The 19,811-nt window shown below is 43.5% G+C and overlaps 1 protein-coding gene and 1 pseudogene across 2 annotated transcripts in view; one reads left to right on the forward strand and one right to left on the reverse strand.

Moving 5' to 3' along the window:
• The first annotated feature begins 12,389 nt into the window (after positions 1–12,389).
• Positions 12,390–14,440, forward strand: LOC308420152 (leukotriene A-4 hydrolase-like; annotated as a pseudogene). Its single transcript has 2 exons — positions 12,390–12,695; positions 13,075–14,440. The product of its transcript is annotated as a leukotriene A-4 hydrolase-like (transcript).
• Positions 14,441–15,876: 1,436 nt separating this feature from the next.
• GIPC2 (GIPC PDZ domain containing family member 2) overlaps positions 15,877–19,811 on the reverse strand; it is a gene marked incomplete at its 5' end in the record, with an annotated part of 65,725 nt that continues 61,790 nt past the window's right edge. Inside the window, one exon of the mRNA XM_080916573.1 lies at positions 15,877–16,168. Coding sequence (XP_080772699.1) covers positions 16,020–16,168 — 149 coding nt within the window. The 3' untranslated portion in view covers positions 15,877–16,019. The remainder of the gene's footprint in view (positions 16,169–19,811) is intronic.

Genomic DNA, 19,811 nt, shown 5'->3' on the forward strand with positions numbered 1-19,811 from the left:
CAGAATTTGGGAGGCAGAGGCAGGCAGATCTCTGAGTTTGAGGATAGCCTGTTCTACAGAGGGAGTTACAGAAGAGCCAGTGCTACACAGAGAAACCATGTCTCAAAACCCCCAAAGCAAACAGAAAAAAATTACATTATCTACAATTTTTTTAAGATTTACTTATTTATTTATGTGAGTACACTGTAGCTGTTTTCAGACACACCAGAAGAGGGCATCAGATCTCATTACAGATGGTTGTGAGCTACCGGACTCAGGACTTCTGGAAGAGTAGTCAGTGTTCTTAACCACTGAGCCACCTCTCCAGCCCTATCTACAATTTTTAAAACAAAAAAAATTTTTAAATCTATTGTAACACTGACTGAGGCAGAGGCTCAGCCATCTGACCATAGGGGCAGGTTTATGCTAATTAAGAAGTCATGACTGGAAGAATAAAGCCAGAACAAGCCATTCTTGGAGAAAATTAAGGAAAATATTACTCTAATTTAGCATTGCTCGAAGAGCCCAATTTGGAATATGTAATTTATTGGGCAGATAGTTTCCGTGAACAGTAACAAGGCAAAAGCTCCTGCTCGCCTAGTCTGTTAACAACTTACCGGCGCCTTCGTGACCTGTCTGGACTCTGTGCTGAGATGCTCTGTCATAAAGAAGCTGACCAAATACAATTAAGTGAACCACAACTTGTATATAAAGAAAAGATTTTCTTGGGGAAAAAAAAGAGGTAAGTGAATAAAAGTCCAGTGGATGGCCCTCTCACTAAGACCCAGAAGAGGAGTATCCACCACACAGAACCAAGGACAGGCATTCAGACACAGAGGTGTGCTTACCCAGTTCCTACGGCCACTCAACAAGGATCATGAAAGATTTCATGCTTTCCAAAAATAAATGTCTCTGGTGAGCATGCAGCTTGCTATGCAAGAGCTGAACTCAAAACCCATGTAAGCTGATGCTAGGAGAAGCCTTTGGGCTCTCTAACCAGGTAATCTCTGAGTCAGCTGTGCTCCCAGGGTGGGGGCGGCAAACAACAGAAGAAGCTCCAGCTGTAGCTACAATCCCTCTGCCGCACCGCACGGGGGACTCACCGGGGCCAAAAGGCTGTGAGCTTTGTCCTGAGGGCTACCCAGTGTCACTCTCTTGAGTCCTTCTAAAAACTCTGGGCCATTCACCTAGCCCCTTTCTTAGAACGGATTTGTCTCTTATGCACTGTGTGGATGCATCACCTGTCAATAAAAGGCTGGTGGCCTATTAGCAAAAGGCAGGAAGTAGAAGGTGGGAGTTCCGGTGGAAAGATTGGAACTCTGGGAAATAGTAAGAGGTGGGAAGATTCACCCTGCCATGAAACTGAAGAGGTGTAACTGACACTGTGGCGGACATAGAGTACTTTAAACAGGTTATATATGTTACAAGCTAGTTGGGAAACAAGCCAATGCTTATGGCATAGGCATTTATTCATAAATAAGCAAGCCTCCAAGTTGTTGATCAGGAATCCTGGCTCCGGTAGAAAAGCCAGTGAGTACAGACTCTGTTCTCCGTAACTCGGTCCTGATAGGATCCTGTACAGGAAGTTCAGCCTAACGAGCCCAGGGGCAGCCAGCAGCACAAGGCCATGAAGAGAGGGACCCTTTCTCAATACCCGTGAGCAGGTGCTCCTGTGGAGATTATGTCCTTTCTTAGTTAAGTTTCAAATACTGTGGTGAAACACCAAGACCAGAAGCAAGCTAGGGATGAAAGTGTTTGTTTGGCTTACGCTTTCACATCGTATTCCATCAATGAAGAAAGAAGTCAGGACAGAAACCTGGAGACAGCTGATCCAGAGGCCACGGATCGGCCAGCTTTCTTACAGCACCCAGGACCACCAGCCCAGAGATGATACCACCCACCATGTGCTGGGCCCTCCCCCATCAACCACTAATTAAGAAAATGCCCTACATCCTGATTTCATGGAGACAGTTTCTCAACAGAGGTTCCCTCCTATCAGATAACTCTAGCTTGTGTCAAGTTAACATAGACCTGCCCAGCAAAATTGATCCCTTGTCACACCACTGGTAAGCCACAGCATCTCCTTTCTTGCTCATCCCCAAGTTAATATCAACATCACAATTTACAAACTTAAAATGTCCCACAGCCTTTACAAACTCAAGCATTTTAAAATTCAAATCTCTCTAGACATGCAAAGTCTCTTTTTAAAACATAAAATCTCTTTTTAAAAATTCAGTCTCCTGACTGTGGGCCCTTGTAAAATCAAAAATAAGTTAAATACTTTTTAACTTCAACAAGTACCAGGGCAGTCACACTCGGAACAAAGCAAAACCAAGCTCCTGCAGTGAGTCTCTCGGTGATCAATATCTGGGATCCACCCACAATCATCTGTGCTCCTCCAAGGGGCTGGGACTCTTCTCCATCCACTTCCACATTCTGCACCACACACATCTTGTCTTCTAGACTCAGGCAGGCTCTACCCCCCACTGCTGCTGTTCTTGGTGGTCGTTCATGGAACTGGCATCTCCAAAATGCTGGGGACTTCGGCTGTGACTGGACCGCCTCAGCTTCTCTCCTTGACCCCTTCAATCCTGGGGCTTCTGTTGCTATTGCAGTGGCCTCTCCTGGCCTCTCCCCCTGCCAAGCCTCAGCTGCCTCCCATGACCCCTCATGCCTTCAATACTATTGCCTCTTACACATGATCACATTTGGCTGCCAGTCAAGGGGTAAGCTGTGGCTGCCTCTGTGGCTAACTGTGCTGCAGACTCTGAGGAAACACTTCTCAGAAAATCTCACCTCAGTGCATAGGCCTCTTCTTAGTCACCAATAGTTTCTTAACTCCAGCTGACCATCATCAATTGTCCCAGTAAAGCAAAAGTTGTCCTTGCTTATCACAGCTGATTCTTTGGCCCTCGTTCAGCCATAAACACAGACTCTCGACTCAAGACAGCAGCATCCCTTAGAGTCTTTAATCAGCTCTTAAATTTCCTTATGGAACTTCCCAAGCCAGATCTCCCTTGTCTACACTGCTCTCAACATTCCAATCTTCCAAGTTCCTATAGGACAGCTCACCTAGCTTTGGATGGCTTTTGTAGCCCAAAGTTCCAAAGACCTTCCAAAAATTTTAAAAACATGCTCAGGCCTGTCACAGGGATACCCCGGTCCCTTAGGTAACAAATCGTCTTGGTTATGGTTACTGTTGCTGTGAAGAAGCACCATGACCAAATCAGCTTGGGAAGAATATAAGGTTGGTCTCACTCACAGTTCAGTGTAACAGTTCATCGACAATAGGAATGGGAACTGCGCAGGGCAGAAACCTGCAGGCAGGAGCTGATGCAGAGGCCATGCAGGGGTTACCAGCTTGCTCCTCATGGCTTGCTTTCTTACAAAACCGGACCAAAAGCCCAGGGATGGTGCCACCCACAGTGGCCTGAGCCCCCCTATACCAACCACAAATTAAGAAAATACAGGCTTGCCTACAGCCCGATCTTACAAAGACATTTTACCTCCTCTCTGATGACTCTGACTTGTGTCATGTTGACATAAAACTACCCGGTACATGTCCTGAAAGGGTCATTAGAATATTCCAGATCCGGGGCTGGACTGACTGTGGTTAAGAGCACTGACCGCCTTCCCCAAGGTCCTGAATTCCATTCCCAGCAACCACACGGTGGCTCACAACCATCTGTAATGGGATCCGATGCCCTCTTCTGGTGTCTGAAGACAACTACAGTGTACTTAAACATGAAATAAATAAATCTTTAAATTAAAAAAAAAAGAATCTTCCAGATCCATAGGAAATAGATCATATAGATCTCTGTTTCTGTCATTCAAGAAAACACAGCCCCTCGCAGACTACTAAGACCCATGTGCAGCATTTGGTTGGGATATTTGGGTTCATTTCAAAGGAGGCTGGCATACAAATAAAGCAGGGTGGACGGAGAAAACAAACACCAGTGCCAAAAGCGAACCACGGATCAGCAACGTCAGTGAATCTAGCAATAGATCAATGCCTCGAATTCACCAAATGGCCCATGCCACTCCTGAAGTGAATGACGAAACTCTGCAAGTTATGTCATCCTAGTCTCAAAGCAACATGAAGAAACTAGACACAATCAGGTTGCTGCCCAGGGAGACTGAAGGAATGGCTGACCGGAGACCAACCTGAGACCTATCCCGTGGGCAGGCACCAAACCCTGACACTACTGATGATACTGTATTATACTTACAGACAGGAGTCTCTGAGAGTCTCTACCCAGCAGTTAACTGAGCCAGATGCAGATACCCCCAGATAAACATTGGACACGGTCAGGGGGTCCCCTATGGAAAAGTTAAGGGAAAGATCGAAGGCCCTGAAGGCAATAGTGACCCCACAGATAAATCAACAGTGCCAACCAATCTCGACCCCTGGGAGCTCCCAGACTGAGATAACAACCAAAGAGCATAAATACGGGGGCTGCTCTGAGGCCCCTGGCACAGGTGCAGCAGAGGGCTGCCGGTGGGAGCCTCAGTGGGAGGGGTTGTGCCTAATCCTGAAGAGACTTGATGCCCCAGGATGGAGAGATGGGGGGCACCCTCTCAGAGGCAAAAGGGAGGGGGCTTGGGGGAAGAACTCTGGGAGGGGGGACCAGAAGGGAGCAGCACTTGGGATGTAAATACATAAATACATAATTTTTTTAATTTTAAATTTTAAAAACTAAATGTGAAAAAAAAGAGTACTTCTCAGGGAAGGGATTCCCCTTTCCCATGTATGTGTGATATCATGATCAGTTGCGTGTACATGCACGCACACACACACACACACACACACACACACACACGTCTGTTCACTCTGTGGATAAGTGACCCTTCCTTCCAAAGCCGACCTCTCAATTGAAGGAGTTAATCATGATCCTGCTGCTGTCTCCTAGGCAACGCCACCTCCCACAGACCCCATCCTTCAGAAAGCATCCCTGTGTATCTGGACCATGAAGGCACAAGTATCCGCGATAAAGTACAAACGCCCTGTGGTTATGATTATAGGAAACTAGGGCAGATGCCATTTTTAAAACGTTCGGGTAGAGGAAGTCGCTGCGTGGTTAGGTAAAGGTGCTTGATGCCCAGCCTAAGAACCTGAGTTCCACCCCAGAACCCACGTAAAACACTGGATTCAGTCTCACACTTCTGTAATACCCGCTCTCTCACAGTGAGGCACAAAGGTGGAGGCAGAGAATTAGCCAGAAGCTCGAGGAACAGCCAACTTGAAGCTCAGAGTGCATCCGCAGAAAGCAACAAGAGACCCTGACTCAGAACAGAGGAGGAGGCGAGGCCCAAGCCTCCACGCTTTTCCCGACCTCCACATGCATGCAGTGACTCGTGACCATGCAAACACACACAGCACACACACGAACACAAAATTATTCACTAATTAACCAAAGGTGCCAAGACCACATTTGCTTCTAAGAAAATAAAAATAGATGACAAAGCTTGTTTATGACAAATAGCATTTAACCACGGCTAACAGCGGCATTGGAAGGCAGATACCCAAGATAAAACGGTGTTATAGCTCAAAGCATTGGCAAATTACTTAAGTATGAAAAATGCCACAAAGAATAAGAAGCTCAACTGACCGCAGTTAGAACAGTAAAACTTGAATCAACCACTGGACAGAATTCTACCGTAATAAAGATAAAAGCCTTTTCATGAGCTACAGAGTATTGATCATTAGATGCAGAGACGCTTGCCTCGATTATTCAAGCAAAGAACCATTTAATTCACCATTTCCTGTTTGCTCAAAACTCATTTAAAAGTTTCACAGCCATGAATTAAGCTTTAAAAAAAATTTTAATGCGCCTGCTTAATTTTCTGCTTGGTATGAAGTCGTCTATAATTTTCACAGGATATTAACCACAATCATTCCGGCAGCGCTCCACTGGTCAGAGGCTCTCTGGGTTAGTGGAACCTGGGCTGATTTGGGTAGAACTTGTCATCAGCCTCGATAGTTTCAGAGACCGCCAAGTGCAATTCTCAAGGCTCAGAAAAGTAGCTGAGCATCAGAACTGTTCACAGGAGAAAGGCAGCTTCGAGGCGGTAGCCCGTACAGGTAGTGCCACCTACTGGTCAGGAGAGGTAGAAGAGAAAAAGGGTTGGCCCACCTGGGCCATATGAATGAGTATTGCCCCATGAGCCTATCTGGAAGACATTTAATTCACTTTCATTTTTATTATAATTATATTTAATAATATTTCATTTGATATTTTTATTACTATGACAGTTAATTCACTTTAATTTTTTCATTATTATGAGTGTTTTGCCCGTATGCGTATATGTGCCCACAGAGACCAGAAGAGGGCATCAGATGCCCTACAGCTGGAATTACAGAGGGTCATGGTCCACCACGTGGGTGCTGGGAATCAAACCCAGGTATCCTGGAAGAGCATTCAGTGCTCTTAACTGTTGAGCCATTTCTCCAGCTCTGAGTTAACTCACTTCAAAAGACTAATCCTAACTGATCGGTGATGCTTAATCAAGAAAACTAAAGGAGCGATGTGGTCTTGTTCCACAGAAGTTTAGAATGACTAGTTAATGCCTTGGACCCCATCCCAGCCTGCCTTCCCACTCCAGAACCACCCTGGACCTCAGTTAAAGTGGAAGGTATTGAGCACACCCCGTGACAAGTGGAACATTTGATCACTGCTGAAGGAGGAACGTTTTGGGTTTTTGTCAGTACAGATGAGGGTAGTTTTATTCGGAGTTTAGTATTGACAATAGCCTGTCAAATATTCCTTACATGTTGACTGAAAAAACAAAAACAAAATACCTGTTTGTTAAGCCCACACAACAAAGTTCTCGTAGCTGGAATCAAATCAATAAAACCATAAAATCACTTTAACCAGGAAGGGCATATGATTTGTAAAGCGGTTCTTACTCAACGAGAAATGAGCCTAAGCTTTGATTTCTTAAAAATATTTTAAGTCATTCTAGGAAGAACTTGTTACAACAATGACTGCACTGCTAAATTCAAATTTTCAAACGCAATTATTACTAATTTTGGTTTTCCTAACCTAAAGAACCAAGTACCTTTCCATCCTAAAATCCGCCATTTAGCCATCTTGGAAGGAAAAGGCTAGTAATTTTCCACCAGCCTCAGGGCACCGAGTAACCCCTCCCCTCCAGGGAGGAATGCTTCAATCTTATCTAGCCACAGTTCCTGGAATGTCTCCAGGGCACCAAGCTGCCCTTCCTCCCAGGAAGAAGTGTCCCAGCTTTATCTAGCAGCAGCTCCTGGAATGTAGGTCAAAGGCCCTTCGATGCAGCCCGTGTTGGCAGCAGCCATTTGCCTTAAAAGCTGACTAAACCCACCAATGTTTGCATGCCTAATCGCCATCCACTACAGGTATAGCCCACCCTTTACAAAGTGTATAAAAACTGTCAAATGGATAGCTCAGAGTTGCCAATCCCAGCTCACTGGACTAGTAAACCTCTTGCTTTTGCATTGATTTCCAATCTCTCAACTCATTCACAGGAGTCTCCAGGTTGTTAAGGCTCAATTTGAGTCTTACAATCTAAATCTACTTCTAGTTAGCATGGCCTCTAAGAGGCTGTGAGTAGTGAGAGCAGTTAACTGAGTCTACAGTCTTGTTTTCTGGGCCTTCATCCCCTTGGTTGAGTGATGTGCACATTTTACATTGTTCCCTTAACAAAATTAGCTTTGCAAAGAGCTGAGGGTTTAACTCCAAACCATGTTCAAGTCTTCAATTCACCACTAGACACAAGTGTGCCCTTGAGCAAGTGACTTAATTTCCCACAACCTATTCTTTTTTAGTATTTAAAATGAGGGAAATGTTACTCAAGTGGTTGCTAAGGATTATCTCAGGTGGCTGACCAAATACTTGTAGACAGTCTTCATTTGTCTTAGGGTTCTATGGTTATGAAGAGACCCCATGACCAAAGCAACTGTTACAAAGAACATTTCCTCAGGGCTGGCTTACAGTTTCAGGGGGTCAGTCCATTATCATCATGGCAGGAAGCATGGCAGCATCCAGGCAGACATGGTGCTGGAGAAAGAGCTGAGAGTTCCACATCTTGATCCAAAGGTAGCAGCAGAACAGACTGCCACAGCCACACTGGGCATAGCTTGAGCATAGGAGACCTCAAAACCCGCCCCTACTGTGACACACTTCCTCCAGCAAGGCCACACCTCATAACAGCACCACACCCTGTGGGCCAAGCATTCGGCGTTTCTATGAGGACCATTCCTGTCCAAACCACCACACGCATCAATAGTTGGAATAATTTTTAAGTTTGTAATTTTGTGTTGGGCTTCACTTACAATTTATCCTTGGCTGCTTATAGCCCATGTGCTATAAGTAGATACAACAACAAGAAAAAGAAAAAGAAAAAAAGAAGAAAAAGAAAGGAAAGAAATGTCAGTAGTATGTTTTTAAAAATAAAGGCCTGAATAATCATAATATCCCTGCCACATTTATTCAAATAACATTAAAATCCAAAACTATTAAAACCCCAAAAATATTTGTAAACTTCTTAGATTTGTTTATTTTATGGTGTGTGGGTGTTTTGCCTGCATGTATGTAAATATACATTGTGAATGTCTGATGTCTCCAGACGCCAGAAGAAGCTTCAGACTCCCTGGAACTGGAGTCCAGATGGTTGTGAGGCCCTGTTTAGATGCTGGGAATGGAACTTGGGTCTGCAGCAACAGCAGCAAGTGTTCTTAACTGCTGAACTAACTTTCCAGCCCCAACTCCAGACCTTTCTGATAACAAAAATAGCCATTCATCCCTTTATCATGAAAAGGTTTCTACTTCAAGAAAGTGTGCTTTAAACATAGCATTATGAATTACAGCTGAACATATAATATACTCTTTGGTCAACATTAAATTTTACATTTACAAGTAGAAATGCACTAAATAATCAGTGCTGAGATAGTATCAAAATGTAATTAACAATTTTATATATGGATTAATAAATCTAAGACCGGATTTTAAAGTACGTGGGTTTTATTCTAAAATGTCTTCCCAATATTTTATGAGTCTATTTGACGCTACTGTATGACGTTATTAAATGGTTATATTTAGTTAAAGCTTCTTTCAGATTTTTTTTCTTAGTTTTTTCTCCTTGTTACTGCTTGAAAGTTATGGCCATATCCACTTCTCACAGAGTTTAGCATTTCTACTAAAAATGACTCATTTCTTGGGACTTAGTTTACAAGTGATCGCACTATTTTGTAGCTTACAAATTTAGAATCCTTTTATAAGCATATGTTGGGGGCTGATGATCACTTTGCTTTCCCTCCACCCAGCGTCAGGAAGATAAAAATGTATTTAACACGGGTGAAAACTTTTCCACCGCTCTGTTCACCAGCAGGTTGGGTAAAACTTAACTCTCCTTCCGGATTATCTCCACCCGAGGGGCAGCGAGCTGCTGCAGTTACCTGCGCATTCTCAGATGTCCCAGAGGGCGGGGCCGTTCTGCGTTTTGTATCTGTGGCAGATACACATGCTCTGTTTAGAAGATCCATTGTGTTGAGAACTCCTTTTGCAGAGAAGTTCACACCACCTGTAGAGGACAAGGCTGAGCCCATGCTAGGATGAGCGATCCCAGGGACTCAGCAAAGACCCGGAAATGCCTGCTTACTGCCGCTAGTGAGGGAAACATTGGAAAGTATACATCTTCAAGGGAAACGTTGTCTCTTTTCAGCTAATAATCAGCTGTATTATAATATTGAATTAGCAATTCAGACGGGTCAGTGCTATTATAATTGGGCTTCTGAAGACTTTCACGTGTTAAAACTTACACAATTTACACTTCTTTCTTGGTATTTCGAGACAAGGCTGTATAGCCCTGGCTGCCCTGGATCTCACTGTGTAGACCAGGCTGGCTGGCCCCAAGCTCATAGAGATCTGCTGCCTCTGCCTCTGAATCCCGAGTTAAAGGGATGGATCTAACCATCCTATGCCCTGCATATAATTACGTTTTTTAAATATTTCAGAAGCCAGACTATATGCCTATTAATTCTTACAATCATTAGGATATGTGTACCGGATCAGGACCTAGCTCAGAGCCCCCAATGCATTCTCTGCCACCGTGAAAAAAGACACATCTATGTCCTTACTGGGACATCCATAGAAACACTGTATGGGAGGAAAACAAGGAAAAAACAAATAATTGTCTCCCACTGAAGGACAAGAAAATGCACAAGAGAGCCTGGGGCTCAATGGGTAAAGTACTTGCTAAGAAAACAAAGGGACCCGAGTTCTAATCCCCAGCTCCCCTGTAAACGCTGGGTGTAGTGTGTGTCTGCAATTCCTGTGCTGGGGAGGCGGATTCCTGGAGCTCATCCGCCAGACTTTCTAACCAAATCAGTGAAGCCCAGGTTCAGTGAGAAACCCTGTCTCAAAACACTGAGGAAAAGAGCAATTAAGGAAGACACTGATGTCAATTTCTGGCCTCCACAGGAGCACATATTAACACCTGCGACCTCACACACACCACACACACAAACACACACACACCACCCTGAAACTACACAAGAGGAAATGAAAGCATTCAAAAGATTTCTGTCTCACACAGGAAAAAAGTGCCCACATCTGTTACGACTGCTCTAAGTAATTTTGCCCTGTGCATTGTCAAAAGATGCAAAACTCACAAACAGATGTTTCTGCAGGTGTGGAGACGGAATGGCAAGAGGAACTGACCTTGTTATCGGTCTCAGACATTTCAGGGGAATCCTCTGAGTGTATGCAGCACCCGGGTCCAGCTGACACCCTTGGGAACAAGAGTGCCCTTCAAATTATAACCCCAAGGACAGATAATGCTGTTCATGGGTGTTGGTGCCTTGCACGCCTGAGTTCTACAAAGATCACCATGACTGTGACATTCTGTAAGGCACAGGGAAACTGAGTTCTAGTCTTCCGGAAGACCTCCAAAGGAGAAACTGACACATCCCCAGAGGAATTCCCTAATTCATACACACTCACTCTCACCCATACTGACACACACTCATAAACTCTCATACACACTCACAAATGCGCACACACAGAGAGAAAAGTCTTGATAACAAAAATATACAATAAACATTTCAAATCTAACATCTAGTGACCAAAAAAAGTTACATTTTTGCTACTGTTAGAGCCAGGTGTTCCTAAGGGCCTCCTACGCTGTCTGGTAACCTTCCTAAAGCACCATCTCTCCTTTGTGTCTAACACGTGACAGGCGTTTGTGAACATCCATAGAAGCCCAGTGGATAATTGCTGACAGATCAGGGAGCCTGAGCTGGACCCCATTTTCAAATAACGCACAAAAGAATAAAACAGTCTGTATCCTGAGGGCTGCTTGTGCTCCTCCTTACGGACTCAAGCAGCTCCACTGCAGGACCCAGATTTTTTTTTTTTTTTTTTTTTTTGGCAGTAAAGTTTTATTAATGCAGCCCTTTGCTCAGGGTAACACCCAGAAACTATGAGTGCTCCAATTCCAGCCCTACCCAAATTCCTGTCTCGTAGTAGGGATTTAACTGAGGCTTAAGTAAAATAGAGATAAAAGTAAGTTAGGTAGTTTTATACATGCATAGTTATACATTTTTAGATTTTATAAAAATTAAATATTTTTAATTTTAATTTTTCCATTTATTTATTTATTTATTCACCTTAAATGCTGATTGCTGACCCCCTCCTCTTGGTCTTCTTCACACATCTCTTCCATTTATTCACCTCTCTGTTTTCTTCTGAGAGGGTGAAGGCCCCCACTGAGTATCCACCTACCCTGGTACATCAAGTCTCTACAGGGCTATGCCCATCCTCTCCCATTTAAAAAATAATTTTAAGATTAAACTGAATTTATATTTGTTTGTTTGTTTATTATTAGGACTACTTTACTTCATAAGAGTTTCTTTACGTAGCTCTGGCTGTGCTGGGATTTGCTATGTAAGACAGGCTGGTGTTGAACTCAGAGCCTCTGCCTCTGCCTCCTAAGTGTTAGTTAGTATTAAAGGGGTGGATCACAGTACCAGCTTTAGATTTTTTTTTAATTGAACAACTTTATTTTTAAAAAGATAAATCTACAGATTTTAAGCATTTTTACATAAAAGTATACGAATACATTTTTGTCAGTACTTGTTTTTTTAAGGTTTGATAGTGTGCATTAAGATCTTACTAGTTACAATGAGTATAAAGTACATGTAAAACAAGATGTAACCTGGAAATAGTCAAAGTTTTTTTTGGTGTGTAAGGATTAAGCATACTGGTTTTTCATTTTCTTTTTTATTTTTTTTTTCTCTCGAACTTCATATAGTCTGTGAGTTGTTTCTGGGGTAGGGCAAAGAAAATGGCTTCCCTCCTTTCTTGGGCTCGCGGTGAAAGTCTGGCAGTAGAGGATCTGGGTGCTGGTTACCGCATTTTGGATGTCCCACAACCATGCCTGGGGTCGCAGATTCTTGCTCCTTGGCTTCTCCAGCCTCGGTCTGCAGAACTCAGCACGTCCATCTCCGCTGCAGTGTCTACTTCGCTGATTGGGCGCCGACCCCGACCGCCAGGCTCACGGTCCAGTCACAGGAGGGTAATCCGCGCAGCCTGACTTTGGATACAAAAGACCTTATAATAGGAAAAGTGATCAATGGACAGGAAGTCAAATACACCCTTGCAGAAAGTCGGGGTTACAAAGGGTCACTGATGAAAATCTCTTTTCCCACCACTCTGAGCAAAAATCAAGAGGTTGATCAAGTACTGACAAAATCTATATATATTCATATAGTTTTATGCAAAAAATGCTTTTAAAATCTGTACATTTATCTCTGTTTTTTAAAATAAAGTTGTTTAAAGAAATCAAGAGGCTCTTTTAGAAATTTCCTTTGACAGCAACACTTTTGGGCTTGATTACACGCGAGTGCAATCTAACTTTCACTGTCGATGTAGATTTCTTCAACTACAATTTCATGCCCCTTACATGAATGAAAGCAAAAAAAAAATCAGATCTTCTCATGGCTTGTTGAACTTTGCGGTATGTTTGTTGGTGTTATTTAACTTTTCAAAAATAATAAACAATGGGTATTTTGAACAAAAAAAAATTATCCAAAAAAAAAAGAAAAGAAAAGAAAGAAAAGAAATTTCCTTTGAGGCGTCTCCCAGTTCCTCTGCTCTTCAATGGCAGTCCTCCCTGGCCAAGACACTCCTGTGAAATTAACCTACACTGCAGAGGTATCTGTCCCAAAGAGAACCGCTGGCTCTCATGAGTGCCATCTGCGACGGAGAAGCCCCTGACCCAGAAGACCCCAGCAGGCAGTAGACAGATTCAACCAGAGGGTTCCCATACCATGCTACCTGGTTGCCTTGGTTGTTGGGGTTTTAGAAAGCAGGCAAGTTGGCCCAAGAACTCTGGTGCGGTCTGGGAAAGAGCAGGTGGAGAAATCCGCTTATGAGTTTTCTGAGACTGAATCCATGCTGAAAAGTGCACATCTGGGGGAGGGGGGCATGTTTGGGAGTAGTACGACCTGTTGGTTCTGCCCCTGGTCCTTCCCTTGTGTCATGTTCGTAACTCCTACTCTACTGGCAGGTGACAAGTCACTCTCCGATGGTATTGCACACGAAATATCACAGAGCTGGACAGGAAACCTAGTGACTAACAAGACTTGGGATCACTTCTGGTTAAACGAAGGGACATACTGTCTATTTAGAGTGCCACATTTGTGGACGGTTGTTTGGGGGAAAGTTCAGATTTCCACAATTTGGGAGGATGGGAGGAGCTACAGAATACAATGGAAACTTTTGGGGAGTCCCATCCTTTCACCAAGCTCGTGGTTGATCTGAAGGATGTGGGCCCCGATGTAGCCTTTCCCTCCATTCCGTATGAGAAGGGCTTCGCGCTCTTTCACCTTGGACAAGTCTAGGGGGACCAGAGTTTCTAGGATTCTTAAAGGCTTATGTTGAGAAGTTTTCCTGTCAGAGCATAACCACTGATGACAGGAAGAGTTTCCTATATTCCCGCTTTAAAGATAAGGTTGAGCTACCCAATCAAGTTGATTGGAATGCTTGGCTCCATGCTCCTGGCCTGCCTCCTGTCAAACCCAGTTACGACGGGACTCTGACAAATGCCTGCATCGCCTGAAGTCAAAGATGGGTCACCGTCAAAGAGGAAGATCTAAATTCTTTCAGCATCGCAGACCTGAAGGATCTTTCGTCCCATCAGCCGAATGAGTTCCTTGGGGCACATAAAGCGAATGCAAGAGGTGTACAATGTCAGTGCCATTAACAACTCTGAAATACCATTCAGATGGTTCGGGAGGAAGCAATTCCTTTGGCCCTAAAGATGGCAACTGAACGAGGAAGGGTGAAACTTACACACCAAGGATCTCGCTGCCTTCAACAAATCCCATGATCAAGCTACCAGAATCTACCAAGAGCATAAAGCTAGCATGTACCCCTGCCTGCGACGCTGGTGGGAGAGATTTGCAAGTGGATTAAGGAGCTGATTGTTGCTGATTTCAGAAAATTCCTTTTTAAAAAATTGAACCTATTAAGAAATACAAAATTTTAGCTTTTCGTTTTAAAACTAAATAAATAAAGAAAATGAAACCCAGGGAGGGCTACTCTACTGTGACTGAGGAAACAGCACAAGAAACGTTTTGCCTAAAAGGACAAAGTTATCTAGGCATTAACCCAGCATGGAAAAAAAAACATTCCATCTGGTTATCACTTCTGATTACCGCCAAGGCAGGCACTCTGCGTCTCCCGTCCAATGTGCCAGGTGCCTGGCCACGCCCTCTTCTCACTGACCACGCCCTCTTCTCGCTGACCACGCCCTCTTCTCGCTGACCGATCTGCACTGGGGGCCGTTCATTTCCATCCCTCTTACATCCGTGAAATGTCCACGAAGGCTGAGGCTGTAATTTCCTCTCAGTCTTCTCAATCAAGCAAAGGTCAGAGGAAGGGTGCTGCCGGGACCCTAATAACAGGCGCTCTTCCATTCCGCTCTCCTCCCCCAGATACACCCGGGAACCGGTTCCTCCGAAGTTTAGGAGGCCGAAGACGATTGCTGCTTAAACCAAATACTCAGACACCAAAGACAGTATGTCAAACATAGCTGTTTTCTGAGCAAGTATGCTTTAGAGTAAAAAAAAAAAAAAAAAAAAAAGTTACAAATATAGACACTGGCCTGGAGGCCTTAGAAAAGTTAGCAGGAAAGAGATCATAGGTGGAAAGGGGTAATCATACTTGAATTTCTGAAAAAACAAAATCAAACACAAATGCTTCTACTTATGTCTCTCCCTTAAACACACACACATACTCCTGCACACAGAACAATTTTAACCAATTACTTTTGAGAGCAATTACAAAAAAAAAAAAAAAAAAAAAAAAAAAAAAAAAAAAAAAATCAACCTTTGTTTTACAGAGACCTTGGAGACCATGAGCCAGATGTTGAGGTAAATCAGACTCTGATCCTAATTGCCATTATATTAAGATTTTTTAAGAAAGGGTCTGTAGAGACAATTCAGCATTTGAGAACACTGGCTGCTCTTCAAGACGACCCAGGTTCACTTCCTAGCACCCACATGTCAGCTTACAACTGCCTGCCACTCAAGTTGGAGGGTGTTAAACGGTTACAGACACCCTCTTCTGGACTCCTTAAGCACTTCATGCACAGGGTATGTGTATATATTTATGTATATGTATATATATAAACACAACTTCAAACATGGTTGTAAATATACAAAATATTGAAGAAAAATACTCACAAAGCTGTTGTGATCAAGTATTTTATGTGGAAGGAAACACGGGTACAAACAGGAACCAGAATCACCTATGTAGAAAGACTCCTTTAAAAATCTAAAGGCTTTTGAACAAATATTAAAATGGATCATACTTTAATTTTTCTTAAGCATATTACATAAGAAATTACATTAAACGTTGCTCATAAATCAAAATTACATTTCAAAGACTACATCTCATATACATGAAGCTAAAGTAGAGTTCATAACTGCCTCTAAGACTCCCGAGAAGGCTGCCTGCAAAAGAACTCTGGTCACGTCTGCGGGAAGACCGGCGACACCATCACCTTCCCTGTTTCACGTCACTGATGGCGCCCCACACGTCAAACATGAACTCGTCAGGAAAAGCAAAGTCTCCCAGAGTCTCGTCCAACGCCACAGCCAATTCATCTGGGTTTTTCTTGTCTTTTCCAGCCTCAAACATGGTCGTAGCTGTCAACGATAATGTTAAAGAATTAGGGAGCCATGAATTAGCATGGGAGGACTGATAAAACGTTAGTAGGACCATGACTTCCCCCAAAGTAACACACACACACTCACTTACCAAGGGGCAGAGAGAGACTTTAGAATCTGTAAACTGGACCAGGTGTGCACTGTCACCACTGCCCTGTCCCCAACCCGAGAGCTCGTCACTTAGGAGTCTCTAGCACTCGTTTTGGGTCATTTGGGGTTGTAGATTTTGTTCTTTATGTCTGATAGGGGCTGTGTACACAGGTGTATATATTCTGGCCAGAATTCAACCTCAAATGTCATCCCCTGAAACGTCACCCACCTCTTTTTTAAGACTGGGCCTTTCGTTGGCCTGGAGCTGGAGAGTTAGACCATACTGCCATCTAGTCAGCTCCGGGAATCCTCCTGTCTCTACTACCCCAACGCTAAACTTTAAAGCACACACCACCACATCTAATATTTTCACGCGGGCTCTGTGGATAAAACTTGTCCTTCTGAGAGAAGCTCTTCACTGAATCCTCTCTGCCACCCTGCAGCGTCTGGATGGGTAGGGCACACTGTAAGAAACCCCACGGCTGACCTCACCAGGAAAGTTAGCGCATGCGCACAGCTCATCTCCCACAGTGACTGACAATCTCCGTCCCTCCCCTCCCCCAGTTCCTGCCAGATGGAGCGTACACTGTCCTCACCAAAGAAATAGAACGTAGCTCACCACACAGCACTTTGAGTTCTATGACATTTTTCTTAGGCAGCTTCTAGCTCAGGGTAGAAAATTAAGATGGTATCTGAGACCTGCCTTCCACGGGAAGTTATTTAAACCCTGTGTTCTGTGTCTCAGAAACAACATCCGTCAGTCCACATTTCCAAAAAACTTACCCCAGGAGTTAGACGCCCATGGAGTCCACCCTCCATGTTTACTTGGCTCCTTACAAGCACCAACAACCAAAAAGATTGTTTTTTTTTTTTTTTTAACACCGTACATATTATAGCTAAGTGCTGACCTCTTGTGGCTGCTCTGAGAATCTTTTAATGTTCCTACCACCACAAAATTTTGACCAATGTATAGTGTCCATTAAGTTTGTAAATATTTATTTAAACAAGTTTTATGTGTAAAGATTATCCTATTTCTTATCATCTTTATATGTATATGTGTGTGTGTGAATATATATGTATGCATGTGCATTCATCTGCAGATGCTGTACCTATAAGCTTCACCCTCAGCCCTACATACTTTAAAAAATACTTTATTTATCGATTGTTTTTATGTATGTGGTTGTTTTTTGCCTGCATGTATGTCTGTATATATAGTGGCTGCACGTCTGTGCACCATGTGTATGAAGTATCTGTAGTGCCTGTGGAGGCCAGCAGAGGGTGGTATATCTCCTGGATATTACAGATGCTTCCATGTGTGCTCTTAACCAATGAACCATGTCTCCAGCTACTATATGCTCTTTTTAATAGAAATCTACTCCAGATCCCATTGACCTCAGCTTAGGAGCTCTTCAGTGTGCACTGTTTCACTGACCAATGAAAGGAACCCAAGCAAGATGTTTCTCACTTTGAAACATCATATACCTTTCTAACCAGCTATGAAAGGAATTGAGGGAAAGCATAACTTAGGAACTACCATTTGAACTGCCTTCCCACATATTTCTGCCTTTTTAATAGATTTTAAACAATGAAATTTTAAATCTAAAATCCTACATTGGTATTAGGAAGCACGGTAGGTCCAGGGGCAGTTAGCTGTTGCCTGAGCTTCCAGAAGGGACTTATGAGTTGGGTCAGTCCAGGGTACTCGACATTTTTTTCTTTACGGGTAACATCTCAAGGTATTTTGTGTTAGCTTGGCTGGTTGAAACTCACACTTCTCATAGCTTAACTTTACAGCCACTGACATACTTTCGTCCTACAAAGACTCCTGTGAATCTGGGTGTGGGGGCGCACCCCTTCACTCCCAGAACTTGGGAGGTAGAAGCAGTTTGGTCTCTAAGTTTGAGGCCAGCCTGGTCTACAGAGCAACTTCCAGGACAGCCAGGGCTAATCAGAGAAACCCTGTGTGAAAAACCAAATCGGGAGGAAGGGAGGGGGAGATGGGAAGATGGGAAGAGGGAGAGAAGGGGGAGAAGGGGGAGAAAGAGAGGAGGAGATGGGGAAGAGGAGAGAGATAATTTCTGAAAGCTAAGGATGCTGGGATGCAGGGAAGTAACCAGTTCGCTTGTCTGATACATTAGTCTCACATTTCTGAAGTATATTTCATGCTAATTCTGAACAACAGAAATTCCTAATTTAACAACAGCTGACATTCTTCAGATAATTACTTTCCTTACACTGACTCCCTGCGTGACTGATCTCATTACTAATCACGTGTGATGACAATGACTTTGTGTCAATCAAAGGAATTTGCTACAGACGTTTAATTAAACTGACAAGGGACCCCTGGGTGATCCCAGTGAATTTTTTTAGAATATTTAATGGTCTAAATTTCTGAGAGCAAAAGAAAATTCATTCTTTTTTTTAAGGTTCTTTTTCATTACATTTATTTCTCCATGGTGTGTGTGTGTGCGCACACATGCACTTGTACACGTGTGTGTGTTTTCTCGAGCGCATGGTGCCTGCACCAGGCTCAGTGAGCAATGCCTTGACCTGGCATCTCAGTGGCCCAGGAGCCTCATCTTTAAAGACAGCGTCTTGAATTCATCTATAATCACTTTACTATTGGCCAACATTCTGCTGTGCTAAATTTGCATTTTCTAAGATTTACGTTGCAGGGTTTGAGAGATGGCTCGTCTATTAAGAACACTCGCTCTTGCAGAGGACACAGGACAGTCCCCAGCTTTCACATGGCAACTCACAATCATCCATAACTCCAGTTCCAGGGGGTCTAACTCCTTCTTCCGATCTCTATAGGTACTAGGCATGTATGTATGTATATACGTATACATGTGTTTGTGTATATATGTATGTGTGTGCATACATGTATATGTATGTATATATATGTGTGTGTGTATATGTATAAATGTGTGTATACACACAGAAGCAAAACACTCATACACCATACACATCAGTAAAGTAATTGTTTTATTGGGCGGAGCTGGAGAGTTAGCTCGGCAGTTAAGAGTGCTCAGGTTCAGTGCCCAGAGCCCACGTGACATCGCCTAACCGCCCACAGTTTCTGTTCCAGGAGCTACCATGTCCTCTTCAGGTTTCCATAAGCACAAGACTTATTATGTCTCTGCATATTTAAATGTGTGTGTTGGGGGAGTATAGTGTAAGCGTGGTACCCACGGATGCCAGAAGAGAGTGTCAGATCCTTCTGGAGCTGGAGTTACAATGGCTGTGAGTCGGCATGGGGACTAGGAGGCAATCATGTCCTCTGGACAAACCATCTCTCCAGCCCCCATATCTGTATTTTACTAGAAATGGCTATTTCTGATTGAGGTAACTATGAACTTTTCCAAAGCTGAAGGCAGCCCTGAGGTCTTACACTGAGAGCTGTGGTTCCCCCAAATCCCAGCTCAACTAAAGACAAATTAGATCATTTTCCAAAAACACTAGCTGTCTATATTTCTGAGGTCACTGCCCTCTCTCAAACCCCCTTCCCCTTTTTCTATGTGTCTGTATTATT

This window comes from Micromys minutus, assembly GCF_963924665.1.
Source record: "Micromys minutus genome assembly, chromosome: 4".
NCBI classification, from domain to species: Eukaryota; Metazoa; Chordata; class Mammalia; order Rodentia; family Muridae; genus Micromys; species Micromys minutus.